Source organism: Mesoplodon densirostris, chromosome 3 (assembly GCF_025265405.1).
Source record: "Mesoplodon densirostris isolate mMesDen1 chromosome 3, mMesDen1 primary haplotype, whole genome shotgun sequence".
Lineage (NCBI taxonomy): Eukaryota > Metazoa > Chordata > Mammalia > Artiodactyla > Ziphiidae > Mesoplodon > Mesoplodon densirostris.
Genome location: NC_082663.1, coordinates 150,762,721 through 150,785,186, shown reverse-complemented (window position 1 = coordinate 150,785,186; position 22,466 = coordinate 150,762,721). Strand labels below are relative to the sequence as shown.

The 22,466-nt window shown below is 52.6% G+C and overlaps 1 protein-coding gene across 1 annotated transcript; it reads right to left on the bottom strand.

Annotated features, from left to right (window-relative positions):
* Positions 1–5,500: 5,500 nt before the first annotated feature.
* GNA15 (G protein subunit alpha 15) lies at positions 5,501–21,648 on the bottom strand. The gene is made up of 7 exons (XM_060092382.1): positions 21,504–21,648; positions 13,528–13,712; positions 11,556–11,710; positions 10,808–10,936; positions 8,089–8,218; positions 6,714–6,867; positions 5,501–5,727 (listed from the first exon to the last, which is right to left on the bottom strand). Exons 1-7 carry the CDS (start codon positions 21,646–21,648, stop codon positions 5,501–5,503), a joined length of 1,125 nt encoding a protein of 374 aa, XP_059948365.1.
* Between the last annotated feature and the right edge of the window lie 818 nt (positions 21,649–22,466).

Sequence of the window (22,466 nt, the reverse complement as noted above, 5' to 3'; positions counted from 1 at the left end):
AGAACTCATGGCCCCTGCATTGGAAATGCAGTCTTAACCACTGGACCGCCAGGGGAGTCCCCAGAACTATGAGCCCTTAAGGCCACTGGGTCACATCAAAAGGACTTAGGGGCCAACTCAAAGAGGTTTCCACTGGCCAAAGATGAAACAATGTGGGCATAAGAGAAGAATAAGATATGCAGTGGATAGAAACACATCAGATGTTACATCCATGAGTTCATAGTCACAGAAAAGGAAAAAAAACCAAACTCTCTGGTGATCTTTTGTGGATATTGAGGAAGTAACAAATTACTGTGAAAACTGCTAAAGAAAAGTCAAGAATCAGGCATTTACCCTGTCTTTGCTGCACAGCCTTTACTTCTGGGTAACCAATTACTTGATAGGGGAAAGATGTTTTTTTAATCATACTCCATTTTTAAAATTGCTTTAAATTGTGGTAATTACATGTGACATTAAATTACCATTTTAACAATTTTTAAATGCACAGTTAAGTGGCATTAAATACTTTCACACTGGGGCTTCCCTGGTGGCACAGTGGTTAAGAATCCGCCTGCCAATGCAGAGGACACGGGTTTGATCCCTGGTCCAGGCAGATGCCACCTGTGCCACCACTACTGAGCCTATGCTCTAGAGCCCACGAGCCACAACCACTGAGCCCGCGTGCCTAGAGCCCGTGCTCTGCAACAAAAGCCACCGCAATGAGAAGCCCACGCACCGCAACAAAGAGTAGCCCCCGCTCGCTGCAACTAAAGAAAGCCCACGCACAGCAGCGAAGACCCAACACAGCCCAAAATAAATTAATTAAAAAAAAATACATTCACACTGTTGTGCAACCATCCCCACCATCATCTCCAGAACTTTCTCATCTTCCCAAACTGAAACTCTGTCCCCATGAAACACTGAATCTCCATCCCCCTCCCCCAGCCCCTGGCCCCCACCATCTGCTTCCTGTCTCTGTGGATGTGACTCCTCTAGGGACCTCCTGTGAGTGGAATCAGACAGTACTTCTCCTTCTGTGTCTGGCTTATTTCACTGAGCATAAGGTCCCAAAGTTCATGCATGTTGTAGTGTGTGTCAGAATTTCCTTCCACTTAAGGCTGAATCATATTCCGCTGTATGGGTGAACCATATTTATTTATCCATCCATCTCTCAATGGACACGGGTTGCTTCCGCCTCTTGGCTATTGCGAATAATGCTGCTGTGAACACGGGTGTACAAATATCTCTTTAAGACCCTGCTTTCAGTTCTTTTGCTTGAGCTGCGTTTTTTAACAGAAAAATTCCAGACAATAAATGCAGAAGAAATGAAAGTGTTCAAAGTCACCATTTTTGCAACCCCTAATGATGTATGTAAGCAATGATCACCAGTGGCCACTAAGGCCATTATGAGAGAGGTTCATGGGGAAATTTCACAGTAAATGAATCAGACTTGTGCCACCTGAACCCACTGGTCATTTTTAACGAGGTGGGGGAGGGAACCAACTGGGTGTTAATGTTGTTACATGTCTCACTGAGAGAGAGACAAAGACAGGGAGACAGAGATACAAAGAGAAAACAAACTAGATATGTTGTCGGGTGGAGCTCACACCACCTAGGAAGTCCGCTCATGTTTCTAGGTAGATCGATTCACAGGGATTACAGGGGACAGAGGAAACCATTAATCCACACCAGGGAAGCAACCCACCCAATCAGGAGGCTGGTAAACTCTACCAGGTAAAGGACCTGGTTCAACAAATAAATGGCAAAGAAAAAAGGCTGGGTGATGGTTATAGGTGAAAAGAGACTAAGAGATACAGCAACCAAATGCCACGTGTGGGCTTTGTTTGGGTCCTGACTCAAAGGAACTACCTGCAGAAAAAACACGTATGACGTTTCATCATCAGCGATGAGACATTTTGCCATCATGGGCCCACCCGGCTGATGCACTGAGGGACCCTGTGGCATTCTCGCCCAAAATGCATGCCATTAATCACATCATGAGCAAACGTCAGACAAGCCCATTGTGGGACGTTCTATAAAATAACCAGCCAGAACTTTTTTTTTTAATTTTATAAATTTCTTTCTTTCTTAAACTTTCTTTCTTTCTTTCTTTCTTTTTGGCTGCATTGGGTCTTTGTTGCTGCATGCAGGCTTTCTCTAGTTGTGGCGAGCAGGGGCTACTCTTCGTTGCGGTGCGCGGGCTTCTCATTGCGGTGGCTTCTCTTGTTGCGGAGCACGGGCTCTAGGCGCACAGGCTTCAGTAGTTGTGGCATGTGGGCTCAGTAGTTGTGGCTCGTGGGCTCAGTAGTTGTGGTGCACGGGCTTAGTGGCTCCGCGGCATGTGGGATCTTCCCGGACCAGGGCTCGAACCCGTGTCCCCTGCATTGGCAGGCGGATTCTTAACCACTGCGCCACCAGAGAAGTCCTCTGGGCAGAACTCCTTAAACAGGTCATGACAAACAAAGGCTGGGAGCCGTCACCAAGGAGACAAAGACGAGGTGCAATGTGGAATCCTGGCCCAGAAAAATGACAGGAGAGGGAAAACTGGCCAAATTCTAACAAGCCTAGAGGTTAGGTAATAGGATGATGGTTGATGTTAATTCCCCGGCTTTGATAACCTGGCTTGTAGCATGGTTATCTAAGAGGTTCACATCAGAGGAACGTGGGTGGACGATGTTCAGGAACTCTGCACTATTGCTGCAACTTTTCTCTAAATCTAATATTATTATAAAATGAAAAGCTTTAGGGAATTCCCTGGCGGTCCAGCGGTTAGGACTCCACTCTCCCACTGCCGAGGGTCCGGGTTCAACCTCTGGTGGAGGAATTAAGATCCCAAAAGCTGCAAGCCGTGCAGCGCAGCAGGGTGGCGGGGAGGGGGAGCTTTAGAAAAGACATTTACAAGACACATGGGGAAATCTGGATACTGACTGGATATTAAATATCCAAGGGTCATTGCTAACTTTTGTAGATGTGATAATGTTGCATTATGGTTATCCTTTTTAGAGGGGAGTCTTTGTATATTACAAGGATGTGGATGAAATGGTATGATACCAAGGATAATGAAAGTAACCAGGGACTTCCCTGGTGGTGCAGTGGTTACAAATCCACCTGCCAATGCAGGGGACACGGGTTCGAGCCCTGGTCCGGGAAGATCCCACATGCTGCGGAGCAAGTAAGCCCGTGCGCCACAGCTACTGAGCCTGTGCTCTAGAGCCTGCGAACCACAACTACTGAGCCCACGTGCCACAACTACTGAGCCCGTGCGCCTAGAGCTCGTGCTCCACAACAAGAGAAACCACCACGATAAGAAGCCCGTGTGCCGCAACTAGAGAAAGCCCACGTGCAGCAACGAAGACCCAATGCAGCTGTAAATAAATAAATAAATAAGAATTGGGTGCCTAACTCAGGGGACCAAGGTCATGTTGACGGCACGTACTCTTGATATAATGGGACAAAACCTTCTTCACCTCTGTGCTCCTCTGACTTAAAATCTAAACCTCAGTCTAATCATGAGAAAAACATCAAACAAAACTCAACCAAGGGACGTTTGACAAAATACCTTTTAGGAGAGGTATCTGGGAACGTGACCTTCTTTGGAACTAGGATCATTGAAGATAGAATCAAGTTAGGATGAGGTCATTTGGGCGGGCCTAATTCAGTGTAACTGGTGTCTCTGTAAAAAGAAAATCTGGACACAGACACACACAAGAGGAGATGGCCATGTGAAGACACAAGCAGAGACGGGAGGGACGCAGCCACAAGCCAGGGATACACAGAGCCACCAGAAGCTAGAAAAGGCAGGAAGGACTTTCCCCTAGAGCCTCTGGAGCGGGCATGGCCCTGCTGACACGTCAGTCTCAGACTTTGCCTCCAGAACTGTGAGAGAATACATTTGCGTGGCTTTAAGCCCCTCTGTCTGTGGTACTTCGTCACGGCAGCCCTGGGAAACCAAAAGGATAGCTGACCGGCACTCCTCAAAACTGTCAAGGTCATCAAAAACAAGGAAAGTCTGAGAAACCATCACAGCCCAGAAGAGCCTAAGGAGATGTGATGACGAAATGTCATGTGGGAACCTGAGTGGGGTCCGAGGACAGAAAAAGGACATTAGGGGAAAAAAGGAAATTTGTTGGACTTCAGTTGATAATGGGTCAATATTGGTTAATTAATGGAAAAAAAACCCTACCATATTAATATATTAATAATACAGGAAATCAGGTGTGGTTTCATAGGGCAACCCTCTGTATTTGCAATTTTTCTATAAACCTAAGACTATTCTAAAAATTAAAGTTTATTTTTTAAAAAGTAAAACAAAACAAAAAACCTCTTGAATGAATAATAGAATCTTGGCTTGGCCACCACCCAGGTGTTTAGCCTAAATCAAATTATTCAGTTTCTCTGTGCCTCGGTTTCCCCATCTGTAAAATGGGGGTGATGGGGTTGGTGCTACATGGGCCTGCCCTGAGGATGGTGGGAGACCAGGATCTGGAGTAAGTGGAGTCATCATCATCTCCATCAGGGATAGGTGGTGGCTGCTGCTAGAATTTTGGGTGAGTAGCAACAGAAGGTCAGCTCAAATGTCCCCGGGGCCAGGGAGAGAGGTTGAACTCCACTTCTTGGCTCAAAGTGCACGCAGTCCTACACAGCTCTGTGTACTATGCCCTACACAAGTGGGTGGACAACAAGTAGAACTTTTTCCTTCCTTTGCCATGTTGCTACCCTGCCCGGGACATACGACCTGAGATGGGACCGCGCGGGGCAAGGGGTTGGTTGTTAAACAGGACGCCCCTAAGAAATCAAAGTTCTCCAGAACGTCATTTCTTTAAGGTCCACCCTTCAAGGGGCCCCGCAGAAGGTGAGGGAATAAATACAGAAGGTTGTAAGATGCAGCACACCCGGCCCCCAGCCTGATAAGGAAGCGGGGCGGGGGATGCCTGTAGACCTCGGTTTCCTTCATCTGAAAACTGGGGCAGGACACACTTTGAGCCACGAGGCTCTGATACGGCGGCGTTTTCTGGGCTTCTCTTTCTCGTAAGAAAACCAAGTCCCTGAGCTACGCAGACCTCAGGCTGGGATGCGGCTCCTTTCCGATAGGGGGCGCCAGTGTCCGCGTCCCTCGGCATGAAGGACCACTCCCAAAAGGGTCCCAGACCCCTGCCCAAGGGGGGACATACCTGGAGATGGGGGTCCTGAGAGAACCCCATCCACCCAAGTCCTGGATCCCCTGCTCTTTTCACCTTTTCCTGCACCCCAGCCTCCCTAAAGGCCATTGTGCTCCCTCTCCAAGGAGATACAGTGAGTCGAGGAAAGGAAGACACGGAGGCTGTCCTGCTGAGGTGCGGAGAAAGGAGGAGGCGCCAATCGGCCTTCCACCCCGGCTCACTCGTGGCCCTTCTGCCACCTGGCCCTGGGGCTGGAGCGACAAGGGGCACCTGGGTTTGCTGAGTGCCGGCCCACCCTGCACCCACCACCCGCAGGTCCCGCCTGCCACGCGCGGGTCTGAGTCCGGAGCGTTGGGCCTAGGTCACAGCAGGTTGATCTCGTCCAGGTAGCGGGCCAGGACTGAGTCCCGCACGTCCTTGAAGACCTTGCGGATGTTCTGTGTGTCCGTAGCGCACGTGTAGTGGCTGAAGAGGCGGCGGGAGCGCGAGCCCTTCCTGCCCCTGTCTGCGCCGTCCACACAGCTGGTGTACATGCTGGTGTACATGTCCAGGATGAACTTCTTGGCTGCCTCCGTGTCCTGCTTCGGGCCTGGGGACAGGGGTGGGCAGTCAGGGCACACGGCTCATGGGGCAGGTGGGAGCCTCTCCCTCCTGGGACCAAGGTGGGCTCTGGAGACCCTGTCCCCAATATGGGCAGCAGCAGGGCTGCAGGGACCACCCACCAAAGTGCCTGCCGGCCACCGCCATCTTTTGCCTTTCTAGCTGGTCACATGACTCAGGCCCAGCCAATAGGAGCATCAGGTATGTGTTCATGCAGGTCACATGACCTGGAATGGACCAATGACACTAGTCTCTGGGACTTTGGGCAGAGCTGTGTTAAAGAGAGACCCTCTCTCTTGGCTGGGCTTGGAGCTGGGGGGATGGGAGCCTGGAACTGCAGAGAAAGACATCCTGGGGAGGTGCAAATGGGGAAAGCGAGGCTGAGAGAGAGCGGGGAAGGATAGCCACCCTGGTGAGGCACACATGCGATTCCCCCCCCATCTTGCATTCATATATATATATATGAATATTAATATATATATTCATACATATATATGAATGAATGACTGGTGTCCTTATAAGAAGACAAGAGACAACCAGAGACAAAGTCATGTGGTGACAGAGGCAGAGATTGGAGACATGCATCTACAAGTCAAGGAATGCCAAGGATTGCAGGTGACCACCAGAAGCTAGGAGAGAGGCCTGGAACAGATTCTCCCCTGGATCCTCCAGAAGGAACCAGCCCTGCTGACACCTTGATTTCAGACTTCTGGCCTACTGAACTGTGAGGGGAAATTTTTCTGCTGTTTTCAGCATCCAGTATGAAGGCTTCTGTTAGTTTATCCCCATTCTACAGAGGGGGAAGCTGAGACTCAGAGAGCTTGGTCAGAGGACAGAGATGGGTCTGGAACTCAGGCCTGTCCCATTGCATTTGAAACCCCACTGGCTCTAGGCTGGGGTAGGACCTGGACCAGCATCTCTCTTAGGAGCTGCTTTTGGGAAGTGAAGGGTATAGAAAGTTCTAGAACCACTCACCCCGGAAACTGGGGAAGTAAGTAGCCAGGTGGGAGGTGGGGATCTTCTCCTCCAGGATGTCGGTTTTGTTGAGGAAGAGGATGACGGAAGTGCTTTTGAACCAGGGCAGTTCCAGGATGGTGCCAAACAGGGCCAGGCTCTCCTTCATTCGGTTCTGGGTTGGGGGGCACAAGCAGGTCATTGATCCAGATGGCCAGCTCGGCCCAAACAGGAGCCCTCTCCCCACGTAAAGATGGGGCTGTTGGCCCCCCATCCAGCAGCTTGAGGCTCCCCAATTCCCGCCCAGCTGGGTCTGAGGGTGGTGTGGCCAGCTGCCTATGTATGCCCGAGATGGTTTTGTGCCTCTACTGGTTTGGGTAGTGTTCCCCTCACCCCCAAAATTCATGTCTACCTGGAACTTCAGAATGAGACCTTATTTGGAAATAGGGTCTTTGAAGATGTAATTAGTTAAGAATCGGTCACACTGGAGTAGGGTGGGCCCTAAGTCCAATGTCTGATATCCTTATAAAAAGGGGAATTAAGACACAAGGAGATGGCCACGTGAAGATGGAGGTAAAATGGGGTGATGTGTCTATAAGCCAAGGGACGCCAAAGATTGCCAGTGGCCACCAGAAGCTGGGAGAGCCTGGAACAGATTCTCCTTCACAGGGAACCAGCCCCACTGACACCCTGACCTCAGATTTCTGGCCTCCAGGACTATGAGACGATACACTTCTGTTGTTTCAGCTCTCCCCCACCCCCATGCCCACCACCTCCCAGTTTGTGGTACTTCATCACAGCAGCCCTAGCAAACTAGGACATCTCGTGTGGCTGGACTGGAGCAAGATCTGTGTCAGAATGACCTCAAATTGATTCTATCTGATTCAGTTTGAAAGTCGAAATTATAACATCTGAACCTTGGATTCTGAAACTGTCTATGGGAAAATTTAACCCTGAAAAGTGCACATCTCAGAGATGATAATGTGCCTGACCTTCACGCCGGGGGTTAATTGGGAGAAGAGTTCACGAAAAGGAGAAGAATTCTGAGTAAAAGCAGGACATCGTCCCCATGACCCACATTCCCAGGACAGCTTACATTGTGCTTCGGGGGGTTGCGGGGGGGTATGTGTGTCTTGAGGCACAAGTGTCCGACTCTGTGTGTGTGTGCGTGTGCGTGTGTGTGTGTGTGTCAGGGTCCTGGCCTCACAAATGCTTATAGATCTGTGTGTTGGGGTTCAATGGTCTGACCACAAAAGAGTGGACGGTGAAGCTCAAAGCCACACCAGACACACAAAGCCCCACTCAAGAGTGCCTGCTCAGCTGTGGGTCCCCGGGCCAAGATGGGGGTAAGAAAAGCAGGGGAAATGGTGCCCCTGCATCCATCATGGCCCCTCACCTCTTGGTTGTTTTCCTCCAGACACTGGTCGTATTCACTCAGCGAGGCCAGGTAGATGATGGCGATCACATTCTCGAAGCAGTGGATCCACTTCTTGCGTTCTGACTTCTGGCCCCCGACGTCCACGATCCTTACCGGGAACAACTCCCTTTCAGAGTTCAGGCCTAATCGGGACCCCCGTGACGAGGCGTCCCAGACCCCAGTCATGGCTGGTACATGCCATGAGCAATATTAATAGCAACAAGAATAGATGCCAGCCACCTTGTGTGTTACAGCATTTCACCCCATGGAGCAAGTATCGCTATTATGCCCATTTTACGGATGAGGAAACTGAAGTATAGGGAGAGAGGGGACTTTCTAGAGCTTCTACTACACTGGGCTGCCTGATTTCTACCCCATGGAGCTTCTACTACACTGGGCTGCCTGATTTCTACCCCATGGAGCTTCTACTACATTGGGCTGCCTGATTTCTACCCCATGGAGCTTCTACTACACTGGGCTGCCTGAGTTCTACCCCATGGTAGAAGACAGCTGGTTGCCCTCAGTCTGCCCTGGTTCTGGCTGGGTGACAAGAGGGAAATTGCAGATCGTCTCCAGAACTCAATTTCCCACCAGCTGTGTTCTGGCTGACCATGGGAGTGTCCAGTGGCCACACAGATGGGCAAACGCCATCCCCTCTGTGTGTGGCCCAGGGCAAGGGTTCGCCTCCACCCCCACACACACCACAGCAAAAGCCTGGGCCCTCCTGCCTTCCTGTTCTCTCTTCTAAGAAATGTGGGTTACTGAGAACAAGTCCTGTGTCATTTCCCCAGGGATGGGACCATTACTCAGGCAGCTGGAAGGAAATGCCAGAAGCCTCAGAGCAAGAAGAGACTTGCCCTGCTGTACAGGAGGAAAATCCAGGCTGATGCCTGCAGCTCCTGATTACTGAAACCAGCCTTTCTCATGATCCTCAGGTTCCCTCAAACCCCGTATCCAGAGCGGGATGTGTGATGCAGCGGTTGAGATGGGGGCTCCGATGGCTGAGATAGGTGTGGGGTATGCTACTTGCCAGCCTCCCAGCTCGGGGTCTCAGTTTCCTCTGAGCCCTCACCTTTGGCCTAAGAACGGACTCAAGTTTCCCCATCCGATAATTCCCCTCCTCAGCCCAGCCTTCCTTCTGAACTTCCCCAACCACTACTTTTACTCCTAAACTTTTACCAACTCACCCATCCATCTATTCATACATCCAACCAATCACCCACCCACCTATCTATTTGTCCATACGTCCACATACCCACCCATCCATCCACCCATCAATCCATCCGTCTGTCTATCTATCTATCCATTCACCCATTCATACACACATACACCCACCCACCCACCCACCCATATACCCATCCATTGATCCATCTATCCACCCACCTACCCATCCATGCATCCATCCACCCCTCCACCCACCCATCCATCCCCCCATCCATCCATCCATAAGTCCATCCATCCATCCATCCACCCATCCACCCATCCATCCATCTTTCCAACCATCCACTCACATTTCCGAACTTCCACTCTGACCTTCAGCTGATCATGACCAGTGAAGCAGGAGAATTGAACTCAGCCCCTAACTTTGAGGGTCTTTCCATCTAGTGGAGGAGACCCAACGCAAACAGATGAATTATGAACCTTCCCGCTAAGGACTATTGCAGAGGCCAGAACAACATGGGGCCGGGCGAGGGGGTGTTCAGGGAAACAAGGGATCAACACGGGTGGGTTGAACACTGAAGGGTCTCAAGCATCACCCTGCACCCTCCACAGGTCCCTGCCTAAGGTCACTGAAGATTCTCTAAAGGCCACTAAGGTCCCTGAGGATCCTCTAAAGGCCAATCCCAGAAGTCGCTTCTCTCACTGTAGTCTTCCTGTCCTCTCCTTGGCTTTTGACACTGACCATGACTCTGCATGGACCAGCCTTTGCTGCACTGGCCACCCACACCTCTGGCTTCCAGCTCAGGCCTCTGTGCGCCCAGCCACCTCCCAGATACCCCAGACCCCTCAGACCCAACCTGCCCCAAATGAGTTCATCATCTATTCTAACACCTCCCATCCCACCACCACCACTGTGGCTCCACGAGCTACTCTGTCACCTTGATGGGAAACCCATAGGGAGTCACTTTTGACTCTCTGCTCTAATTCCCATGCTCATCTAGTCCTGCCCATTCTACATCAGAAAGCATTCTCGCCCCGTCCCCTCATTTCCATCCCCAAGGCCACTTCCCGGGCACTCCCCAACCCTTTTTGCCTGAACCATGGCTCCTGCCTTCTCCTGAGTCTCCTGACCTCCAGCTTCACCCCTCATTTGGGGTTGGGGAAGCTCAGAGGGTGAGCTTCCCCAGCCCCAAATCAATCCCTCTGGTCTAGCCCTGACTGCACAGTCTCTGTCTCTTCCTTCCCATCACCTCCTAGCTCTAGTGAACTCCTATTCATTCTTCAATGCCCTAATACCAATGTCCCCTCCTCCAGGAAGACTTACCCTCCCAGAGCTCTGGGGGCTCAGTCTGGGCTCCCTCAGGTCCCAGTCCTGATTCCATGGAGGGGCTGGAGGTGTCTGTGTCCAGCCTTGCCTCCTTCAGCCTGGCAGCCCCTTTGTGGGCTGGGACTAGGAAACTCCTACTCATCCCTCAATGCCCCAGTTCCTTTGCCCCTCCAACAGGAGCCTTCCCCACCCACCAGGCTATGCGCTCACCGCAGGTTGGTTTTCTGCACGGAGAAGCAGTACTCGTTGATGCCGGTGGTGGGCATGCGGGTGCGGAGCACGTCCTGCGAGGTAGGGATGTAGCCCTCCTCCGTGATGCGGTCCAGATTTGACAGGTAGCTGTAGAGCCAGAAGCCCTGAGTCTTGGCCTTGAAACCTCCCTTTGCTTCTCAGGCCCCCCACCCAGGGCCTGGTGAGGACCTTGCTGGGGGAAAGAGAGCCCCCAAGGTGGGCAGGATCTCTGGGGTCCCAGGTGGCTCAGGAGCACAGCCCAAGGCCATGGGAGCACGGGGAGAAGCAGCTTCACCCTCAGCAGCGTGACCCCAAGGACAGTCTCACTGGCGCAGGCGTCACCCTGGGAAAACTGTCACCCCAGGTGTGTCACTGCCCCAAGAACAGTGATAGCCTGGAGCACTAGACACCCAGCGTCGTACCCAGGACAGCTTCACTGCGTGATGATGAACAACGTCACCCCAGAAATGGTGTCACCCCAGGAATGATGTCACCCCAGGAACAGTGCACCCCAGGAGCTGTGTCACCTGGGGAGCAGTGGCACCCCAGGGACGGCCTCACCCCAGGGCAAGACCACCCACAGCATTCCCAGCAGTGGGAGCCGGCCAGCTTGAGGCCCCTCTGCCGGCTCCGATCCCTGGGTCAGGGTCTCCTCTGGCTCCGCCTCAGCACCGCCTCGCGCTGGGCACCCCGACCCCGCGCCCGTCCCCGCTGACCCCAGACTCACTACACTGCCGAGTCAAGCAGGTGGAAATCGCGCCGGCGCTCGTAGCAGGCGCGGATGCCGGAGTCCCTCCACAACCACTGCATGGCCACGGCGTAGTGCTTCTCGAAGGTGGTCACCTTGTAGGGGTCCTGGCTCATGATCAGGTTGGCCCGGTGCTGGGGAGGGACGGATGGATGGACAGGGGCATGTCAGAGCAGCCGGGCAGGGCGGGTTGCCCTCCTGATGTCTCCACCCCCTTTTGTCCCGATGTCCATTCACCGAGGGTGGGCACAGGCAGAGCGCACAGCGGCGCGCGAGGGGCCAGCAGGGAATTGCTTGCTTGCGTGCAGGGCGCCAGTTCTGGGGGACCCTGACTGGGGCAGTAACCTCTGCTGTATCTGTCCTCCTTTCTTTGCACCGGAAGCAGGCGCTCCTGTTGTTCATGTCTGAAGATAGGGTCTTTACAGAGGTAATGAAGTTACAATGAGGTCATGAGGGTGGCCCTGATCCAGTGTGACTGGTGTCCTTGTAAGAAGAGGAGATTGGGACACAGACACACACAGAAGGATGACCCTGTGAGGACACAGGGAGAAGACAGCCGTCTACGAGCCAAGGAGAGAGGCCTCAGAAAGAACCAGCCCTGGGGTCTTGGGGGTTGGAACCCTCATACACTGCTGGGGGGATGCAATCCGGTACAGCCACTGTGGAAAATGGTATGGAGGTTCCCACCAAAATTAAAAATAGAGCTACTGGGAATTCCCTGGCGGTCCAGTGGTTAGGACTCCACGCTTTCACTGCTGAGGGTCCAAGTTCCATCTCTGGTCGGGGAACTAAGATCTCACAAGCCATGTGACATGGCAAATAAATAAATAATTTTTAAAAATAGAGCTACTCTATGATTCAGCAATTCCACTCCTGGGGTATTTACCCAAAAGAACTGAAACTGGGATCTTGAAAAGATATCTGTACACCCAGGTTCACTGCAGTGTTATTTACAGCAGCCAAGATGTGGAAAGAACCTAAATGTCCATCGATGGTTGAATGGATAAAGATAGATACATCTCGAATACTATTCAGCCTTTAAAAAGAAGGAAATTCTGGGCTTCCCTGGTTGGCGCAGTGGTTGAGAGTCCACCTGCCGATGCAGGGGACACGGGTTCGTGCCCTGGTCTGGGAGGATCCCACGTGCCGTGGAGCAGCTGGGCCCGTGAGCCATGGCCGCTGAGCCTGCGCGTCCGGAGCCTGTGCTCCGCAACGGGAGAGGCCGCAGCGGTGAGAGGCCCGCGTACCGCAAAAAAAGAAAAAAAAGAAGGAAATTTTGCAACAGGGGACAATGTGGATGAACCTTGAAGACACCATATTAAGTGAAATAACACAAGCACAGAAGGACAGATCCTGCACGATCCCACTTATATGAGGCATCTGGAAGAGGCAAGTTCACGGACACAGAGAGTAGAATGGGCTAGGGGAAGGGAGCTGGGGTTGCTATGAATAGAGTTTCCCTTAGGCAAGGGGAATACATTCTAGAGCTCTCCCTGATGACACTGTGTCTGCAGTTACTGCATCGTGCGCTTAAAATTTGCTAAGAGAATAGATTTCATGTTGAGTGTTCTTCACACAATAAAATAAAAATGTTAAAGAGAAGGGTGATGTGACACACGGTCTGCATAGCACCCCTCCCCCCAGCAGGAACCAGTCCACCGTACTAATATTTCTAGAACAAAACGCCTGCTGACTCAGGACTCCTACCAGGCATCATAGGGTCCAAGGGAGAGATGGCTGAGCCCTGGGGGTCCACGGGGAACCTGTGAGGTCAGTGGGGGGACCTGCTGGTGCTGAGCTGCCTGGAATGCAGACCAGGATCCCAGGAAACCTTGGAGGAGGTGGTTCTTCACAAGGACTTAGGGGATATGAGGGGACACAGTCCCTCCCTGAAGTCCTAAGGAACCCCCTCCCAGTGTGGCACCCATGTGGCGAGACCCGGGATGCTCACCTTGCTCTTGGGCCAGCAGAAGGGGATCTGCAGCCGTTCCATAGCCTCAATCATGGTCTGCATGGACACGAAGATGTTCTGGTAGACCAGGGTCCGGAAGCTCTTGCGGTCCTCCTCCGAGTAGCCCGCCCCGTGGATGATGCGCATCTGCTTGATGAATGTGCTCTTCCCGCTCTCACCAGGGCCTGGGGAGACGACTCTGTGGTCAGCTCAGCCCTCCGGGGCTCCCGACACCCGCCACCTCCCGCCACTAGGGTTCGAATCCCTGCTCTGTGATCCTGGGCAAGCAGCTTCATGGCTCTGTGTCTCGGTTTCCCCACCTGTGAAACGTGGTTTGCTGGGTGGACGTGAGGGGTAAACTAGTTCATTAAAAGTTTGTCCCAGGAGGGGCAGCAAACCATGGCCTGCCGGCCACTGTTTTTATTTTTATTTTGGGGGTTTCCTTTTGTTTTGTGTTTTTGTTTTTGTTTTTTTGCCACACCACGCAGCTTGTGGGATCTAAGTTCCCCGACCAGGGATGGAACCGGGGTCCCCTGCAGTGAAAGTGCTGAGTCCTAACCACTGGACCACCAAGGAATTCCTGACAGCTGCCTGTTTTTGCATGGCTAGCAAATTTTTACAGTTTGCATGGTTTTTTTTTTTTTTTTTTTATAATTTATTTATTTATTTTTGGCTGTGTTGGGTCTTCATTTCTGTGTGAGGGCTTTGTCTACTTGAGGCAAGCGGGGGCCACTCTTCATTGCGGTGCGCGGACTTCTCACTATCGTGGCCTCTCGTTGTGGAGCACACGCTCCAGACGCGCAGGCTCAGTAGCTGTGGCTCACGGGCCCAGTTGCTCCGCGGCATGTGGGATCTTCCCAGACCAGGGCTCGAACCCGTGTCCCCTGCATTGGCAGGCAGATTCTCAACCACTGCGCCACCAGGGAAGCCCTGCATGGTTTTTATATTTCTAATTTTTTTCACCCTTACAGTTTTTACATTTTTGTAATGGTTACAGTTTTTGCATTTTTTAATGGTTGAAAGGAATCCAAAGATTCCTTTTTGGTGACACCTGAAAATGACATGAAATTCAGGTTTCAGGGTCAGTCAATAAAGTTTTATTGGCACATAGCCGTGCCTGGTTGTATACAAATTATCTAGGGTTGGTTTCTCGGGACAGCTGCAGTGCTGAGTAGTCAGAGACCCTCTGGCTTGCAAAGCTGAAAAGATTTACCATCTGGCCCTTTACAGAAAAAGTCTGTGGACCCCTGGCCTAGAGTGTGCTTTGACATAGTAAGAGTTACATTCCTGTCCACTATTATTAGCAACAGTAGTCTTTACCATGATTATAATTACTATTATTATTATTCGCTATAATAATTTCAGGTAGAGAAAGTTTTGTGAAGGAAATACAATAAGATAAATAGATAAAGAGTGATTAAGTGACTACTAGAGCTAAGTGTCACAGAAGGCTTCTCAGTGGAGGTGACATTGGCGTCGAGATCTGAAGGCTGGGAAGGTTGCTCTCGTGCCAAGATCTGGAGGAGGGAGCACCAGGCAGTGGACACAGCATGTGCAAAGGCCCTGGGGCAGGACCAGGCTTGGTGTGTTGGAGAAATAGCGAGGAGGCCTGTGTGCTTGGAGCTGAGTGAGTGAGGGGGAGAGAGGGGGAGGTGAAATTATGATTGTGGAAGGGGTTCTAAGGAGAAGGGGGCTTTGAGTTAGGCTGGGTAATCTAGGAGGGCTTCACTGAGGAGGTGACATCTCATCTGAGACCTGGCAGATGACAGAATTCATTAGAAGAGAAGGGGGAATAGCGTTCCCAACAACAGGCACAGCACATGCAAAGGTCCTGGGGCAGGACCATGCCTGGCATGTTGGAGGAACAGCCAGGAGGCCTGTGTGTCTGGGGCAGAGTGATCGAGGGGGAGAGAGGGAGGAGAGGATGGCAGGGAGGGGACGGGGCAGGTCATGCAGGGCCTTGTGGGCTGTGCAGGGGAGGGCAGGTTGGGGAGGGGTGAACCCAGCCAGATGGGACTGTTCTGGTCCAGGCTGGACCCAGGTGGCCGCGTGGAGGTAGAGAGAAGAGGACATATGCACAAGATATTTGGGAGACAGAATACACACGACCTCGCTGATGGACCAGAGTGGGGAGAGGGTTCCTTGCCGGCTCACCTACAGAATCTCCAGGGCCAAGTGCTGGATGAAACCACAGGGCCCTTCTGAGTGCACGGTCGCACGTCAAAAGGCCGGTCATGGGTCTGGGATAATAACACTAGAAACTTTGGAAGCTCAAAGAGCAAGGCCTGGCTCCCTGCTGTCTGAGCCTCTGTTTTCTCATCTGTGAAATGGGCATGATAGCCAGGCAGGAGGTGCGGGGCCGGGAACCACCTCCAACACCTTGTCACCCTGCCGGCTCCTGGGCGACACTGGTGTGGGGTCCCTCCAGGGATGGGGAAGGGGACTCGTGCAGGAGGAACTGGGACCAGCAGCAAAAAGGGAAGGGGTGCCCTGGCTGGAGCCAGAAAGAGGAACCTGGAGCAGCTGAAACACAGCAGGGAAGAGGCGGGGAGTGTAGGAAGCGGCAGAAGACGGGGTGGAACTCTGTTGTACCGCCCCTGGGGGGCTCTCGTCCCCTCCCAGTCCCAGCAATTCTGAAGGCAGTGAGGGCAGGACCCAGCGACATCGCTGCATTCGAGATCCATAGAAAAGTGACTCTTTTCCTATGCCCTAAAGGACATTCATGGGGAAACTGGGAATGCCAGCGGGACGTGATGGTGATGGGATTCGGGACGTGATGGTGATGGGATTGCATCACGCGCATCGCCTGCTCACCATTGCCCTGGGGGGGTCTTTGCTTTTCAGTGGGACTTAAACCCATTGAAGTATCTGGGGGGGAAAAGGTGTCAGGGCTGCAACTTTACTCGCAAACGGTTCCGAGAACAATGAATACGTACGTATTAAATATAATATATAAATGTATAACAAATAAACTATAGCTATGCATTATGTAAATTATAAGTATATACACATATACTTATATATAATGTGTGTGTATACATATATATATATATATATATATATAGAGAGAGAGAGAGAGAGAGAGAGAGCAGGATGGGATGGGATAAAGGGCATGTGATAAAATGTTAATATTTGCAGAAGAATGTGGTGCAACTTTTTTTTTTTTTTTTTTTTTTTTTGCGGTGCACGGGCCTCTCACTGTTGTGGCCTCTCCCGCTGTGGAGCGCAGGCTCAGCGGCCATGGCTCACGGGCCCAGACGCTCCGCGGCACGTGGGATCTTCCCGGACCAGGGCACAAACCCGCGTCCCCTGCATCGGCAGGCGGACTCTCAACCACTGCACCACCAGGGAAGCCCTGGTGCAACTTTTTTATAACTCTGAAAGTATTTCAAAATGAAAAGTTAAGAAAGGGAAAAAAAAAACCCTCAAGGGCTTCCCTGGTGGTGCAGTGGTTAAGAATCCGCCTGCCAATGTATGGGACATGGGTTCGAGCCTGGGTCCGGGAAGATCCCACATGCCGTGGAGCCACTAAGCCCGTGCGCCACAACTACTGAGCCCGTGTGCCACAACTACTGAAACCCATGCGCCTAGAGCCCATGCTCTGCAACAAGAGAAGCCACCGCAATGAGAAGCCCGTGCACCTCAATGAAGAGTAGCCCCCGCTTGCCGCAACTAGAGAAAGCCTGCATGCAGCAACGAAGACCCAACGCAGCCAAAAATAAAATAAATAAACTTATTAAAATAAAAAAAAACCCCTCAAATGCCATGTGAGATGCTGCGTTGGAGGCTGGAACAGAAAAGGGGCCGTGGTGGAAAAACCAGTGAAATCTAAATCTGGAGTTTAGTTAACAGAAATGTAATGGTACGATTCCCACATTAATATCTCAGCTGCGATGAGCACACGGAACTTATGTAAGATGTCACCACGAGAGGAAGCTGTTTAGGAGGAGACGGGAACTCTCCGGACTATCTTTGCACATTTCTGTCCTTCGAAAATGATTCCAAAATAAAAAGTTTCCTGCAAACAAACAAACAAAAAACGCCCCACAGTTCCACAATCTGAAATGCTTCAGTAAGGATCCATGTGTGTCTCAGATTCCTTGGATTTCAGGATGGGGATACATCAAACTCAATAAATATTCCTGCAGTAGAACCTCTGACTATCACAGTCAGTGAGATAAACCCACAGCCTCACCTCCCACTGGGAAACCTGAGGAGATGGGCTGGTCTCCGGAGCTTCTGCTATTTGGAGGTGGAAGAGGTACCGTAAGCCCCACTGTCCTCCTAGGGTGTCGGGGGTGTCCACACGCACCAGCTTGCCTGAGCCCACAAGAGAAACAGCTCTTGGCTCCACATTTCACGTGGGGAAACTGAGTCCCAGATCGGCTGGGTCATGCAGCTGGTGGGTGGCCAAACTGGGACTCAAACCCGGTTCTGAGTCCAGAGCTCACGGGCTTTTTAATAATCATTCCGGGAAGTTACCCAAGCACTGCCTGAATTATCGTCACTAAGATTCCCACTGTTTTCCCATTCGCAGTGGAGACGTGGGGGCTCAGAGAGGTGAAATGACTTTCCCAGGGTCACACAGGTACTGGAAAAGCAGAGGACTAAACACAAGCTCTTGTGGATCCTTCACCTTCATCAAAGTATCAGTTCACGTGATGTTTCTACAGATGCTCGGAAGCTCGTTGGCTCCTCTGGGTGCTGCCAAGACGGCGGTGAGACCTACGGCAGGGGGCTGCACCCTTTGACCTTCCTCTGGGTTGCCCCCAAAAGTGTGGAGAACAAAGAAAGATCTCACCAAGAAACAGTTAATTTTTTTTTTATTTATTTATTTATGGCTGCGTTGGGTCTTTGTTGCTGCGTGCAGGCTTTCTCTAGTTGCAGCGAGCAGAGGCTACCCTTCATTGCGGTGCGCAGGCTTCTCACTGCGGTGGCTTCTCTTGTTGCAGAGCACAGGCTCTGGGAATGCTGGCTTCAGTAGTTGTGGCACATGGGCTCAGGAGTTGTGGCTCGCAGGCTCTAGAGCACAGGCTCAGTAGTTGTGGCACGTGGTCTCAGTAGTTGTGGCGCACGGGCTTAGTTGCTCCACGGCATGTGGGACCTTCCTGGACCAGGGCTCAAACCTGTGTCCCCTGCATTGGCAGGCGGATACTTAACCACTGCACCACCAGGGAAGTCTGCAACAGTTAATTTTGTTGAGATGCACCGATTTCTTTTTTTTTTTTTTCCTCTTCTGTTTCATTAAAGAAAAAAATATATCCTGGTTGCCACCCACAGCTTGGGTTTTGTGACTCACAAGTGGCTCACAACCTGAAGTCTGAAAAACTCCACCTTTGCAACTGTGACTGTCCTGGAGCCACTGAGGAATCAGGAGCCTCTCTGCTCCCCCTCCTGATGTGGTTCAGAAAGCCCCCCACATGGGGCTGGGGGCTGCGGGGAGAGCTGTTTCCACCTAGCGCGTGCTCGCAGCCCAGACGGGAAGTGATTACTTCCTTCTGGGAATGGGTGAGGAAGTAGAAACTCGCAGAGGCCAGGAGCCGTGCCAGGCCCCAGGCATCGCGAGACGCTGTGCAGCTCCTTCCATGGGTGATGGCTGTCCCAGCCCCGCCGTCCTCCCCCAGGAAACTGGGCCACTGGGACACAGGGAGCTGCCTGAGAGCAGATAGCTCACCTTCTTTGCCCAGCTCTGCCTCAAAACTGGCTGCAGACCCCAGACCCATCCTGCCGCCGCCCTGGGCCTCAGTTTCCCCATCTGTCACTGGGGTTCTGTAGAGGCACGTTCACAGGGCAGTCAAGAGCGTGGACTGTGGAACCAGAATTCTAGGTTCTGATCCTGGTTGTGTGACCTTGGGCAGGTCGCTTCACCTCTCTGGGCCTCGGTTTCCCCATCTGGGGTGGCTCCTACCTCACATAGTATGGACAGAACTGTGGCTCCTTTAATTGCCTTATTCTGAGTCTTCCCCCTCCTCAACGTGGTGACCACTTCCTGTCAGTGACAGACCCCCAGCCCCTTGGCCTTCTTCCTCCAAAGGGTCAGCCACCTCCCAGAAAAGAAAAATAACTTTTGGATTCAATTCCTGTTTTTAAGGAGGGCAGGTGTGGAAGCAGCCCTCAGGGCTTGGATAGGGGTGTTGAAACCACAGTCCAGCCGGCTGTCCATAGGGCCACCATCTGTGCTTGGGCACGTGGACAACCTCCCCTCTCCCCTCTCCCACCCCTACCAGCAGAAGTGGCTTCCTGATTTGGGACTGGCTGTGCAGTGGTCAGTGGGGCAAGGGACTTTCCCAGCTCCAGGACGATATGGTACAGCTCTGGGGAAAATCACCCCTGAAACAGGATTCATTCATTCATTCATTCATTCACTCATTTATAGATCATGCATCAGGTATCTGCTCTACGTCAGGTCACTGTACTCCTGAAATAGAAGCTGGGGACACAGGAGTGAATAAGATGGACATGCTCCTCACCTCTGTGTTGCTTGCTGTGTAACTGGAGAGACAGACAATAAACAAGGAAACAAGAAAACACCTGAGAGAGCCTCAGCGAGTGAGTGGTATGAAGAAAAATCAGGCGAGAAAGAAAGATGGGGCTGACTTTGAAGCCCGGGAAATCAGGGAAGACTTCTCTGAGGAAGTGACACTTGAGCTGAGACCTGCCTTGAGTGAAAGGAGTGAGAGCACCAACCATGCAAAGGCTTGGGGGCTGAGAGCCCTTGGCAGGGAGAATGGCAAGTGCAAAGGTCCTGAGGTGTGGTTAAAGAAAACCTGAGATGTGCAAGGAAGTATCACTAACACTGCCAAACCCCTAGCCCAATAGGTCAAGAAAAATGGAGCAAAGACAAAGAATGAAAAAGGAGACATCACTACAAATCCCACAGACATGAAAGGATGACAAGGGAATGTTATAAACAACCTTATGCCTATACATTTGACAACTTCGAAGAAATGGACAAACTCTTTGGAAGATACCAATAACCAAAGCTCACTCGAGAAGAAGTAGCCTAAATAGCCCTATTTATTAAAAAGTAGTAAATAACATATATATACTAGCCTAGCTATTACAGAAAGTGACTAGAGATAGCTATGAAATTAAATTCTTAATTAAAACCTTCCAGGCTCAGACAGCTTCACTGGGGTCCCATGCCCCCACCCTCTCCTCTCTCTCCACCCCTCAGGGCTGCCCTTTCTCACTAAGCAAGAGAAGAGAGAGGACGGCCATCCAGATGACCAGGCTCTTTGCCCCAGGACAGGCAGATGGGACTTTGGAACACTTCCCCAGCCCTTGCTCAGGGCTCAGGCAGTCCCAGGAGACCCTCCAAGGCTGGCATCCCTGGGCTTAGGCCAGCAGGGTCATACACAGGGCAAGGTGGCTGGGGGAGTGGACACACGTGGACAAGAAGACATGAGGTCTCAGAGGCTTCCAATCCACCACACCCAAGTCACCCCCACTCCCTCAACCTGTTCTATTTTCCTCCTGTTCTTCCTGCGGCAGGAAATTATTTTACCTGCTTATTAGTCTTGGGGCTTAACATCTGTCTCCCCCACCGGAAGCTGAGGTCCCCAGAGGCAGGGACACGCTCCACCTCCTCTGCCGCTGTGCCCCCAGGAATTACTCAGGACGTCTTGAATGAATGAACTGATCAATCAATCAATCAATCAGAGGCACGTGGCAATGCTCTCTCTGCCCACACGACTCGTGCTGATAAACCACCAGAACAGACTCAGCGCTCCAGAGGGACGGGAGGGTCTCGGAGGGCGAGGCTGGAGCTCCCCGGGCTCTGCGGCTCATTCCCTTCCTGTGACAGAAGCCAGGCAGCCCGGCCAAACCACCTGTGCTCTTGCAGATGCCCAGGAGACGGCCGGGCCGCGGGACGGGCCCACAGCTCACCCTTTGGGACTAGGAACCGGGCCTCAGTCGACTCATCCTGAAAGTGGGCTCCCAGGCTGTCCCGCCCGGGGTGGCCGCGGACTCACCGAGCAGCAGCAGCTTCAGCTCCCCTCGGTCCCGCTTCTTCTGCTCCAGGAGGATCTTGTTGATTTCCTGGTCGATCCGGGCCGCCGACTTCTCGTCCTCGGTCAGGCACCAGGGGCAGCAGCGCCAGGTCAGCGAGTGGGCCATGGTGGGGCCTCAGCGGGCACCAGGCGGCATCGCCCCGCCCCCCAGGAGGCACCCCGGCCGGCCGCTCCGGGGTGGGCTTCTGACAGCCGGCGGCAAGAGTTTCCCTCGTCGTGGGGGTCGCCCCCCCCCCCCAGGGACCCCCGGCTTCCCGGCCGTGGGCACGCGGCGACCCAGCTCGGCGAGGCCTGCGCGGCGGGTCAGGGGTGGAGGAGGAGACGAGATGCCGGCTTAGGGCTCCCCCGCCCACCCCCAGACCTGCCCGGCCCGGCCCGACAGGTTGACGGCAGTAGAGCAAGAGGTGAGGTGGGCGCCCCGGGGGAGGGCGGGGCGGGGAGGAAAGGCCCGGCGTCTGCAGGCTGGGTGTGCGCTGGGCCTCCTTCCTCATTCTGGAGAAGGGGTGGACCCTGTCCTCCTGGGCCTCTGACGCCCGGCCCCCGCCCACCCACCTCTCCCCCTCCTCTGGGCCAATTAGAAGCAGTCATCAGAACACCCCACAAGATCTTTTTTAAAAGAACAGCCAGGGCCCGGCGTCACCTACTGTTTTAAGTGCTTTTGTGTCTTGGGGGAGGGTAGTCATGCGGACAGCACCCCAAGTTCCTTGCCATTCCCGCTGCACAGATGGGGACATAGAGGCACAGCCAGGCAGCGACAACCCCCGGGGAGCCTCTCCCACCCGTAGGGCCTCAGTCTCAACTGCAGAGCTGGCAGCTTTGGGACTTTACCGGGCCATTCATTCTCCTTGCAAACATTTATGCGGCGCTTACTGTGTGCCAGGCATTCTACGCACGGTAGGGACCCAAATGACAAAAAAACCCGAT

Excerpts from the sequence above, each read along its gene's own strand:
- GNA15 (XM_060092382.1), bottom strand. The coding sequence starts at position 21,648 with ATGGCCCACTCGCTGACCTGGCGCTGCTGCCCCTGGTGCCTGACCGAG. Across the intron at positions 13,713-21,503 it reads GCTGAAGCTGCTGCTGCTCG|GCCCTGGTGAGAGCGGGAAG; the intron begins GTGAGTCCGCGG and ends TCGTCTCCCCAG. Across the intron at positions 5,728-6,713 it reads TTACTTCCCCAGTTTCCGGG|GCCCGAAGCAGGACACGGAG; the intron begins GTGAGTGGTTCT and ends CCCTGTCCCCAG.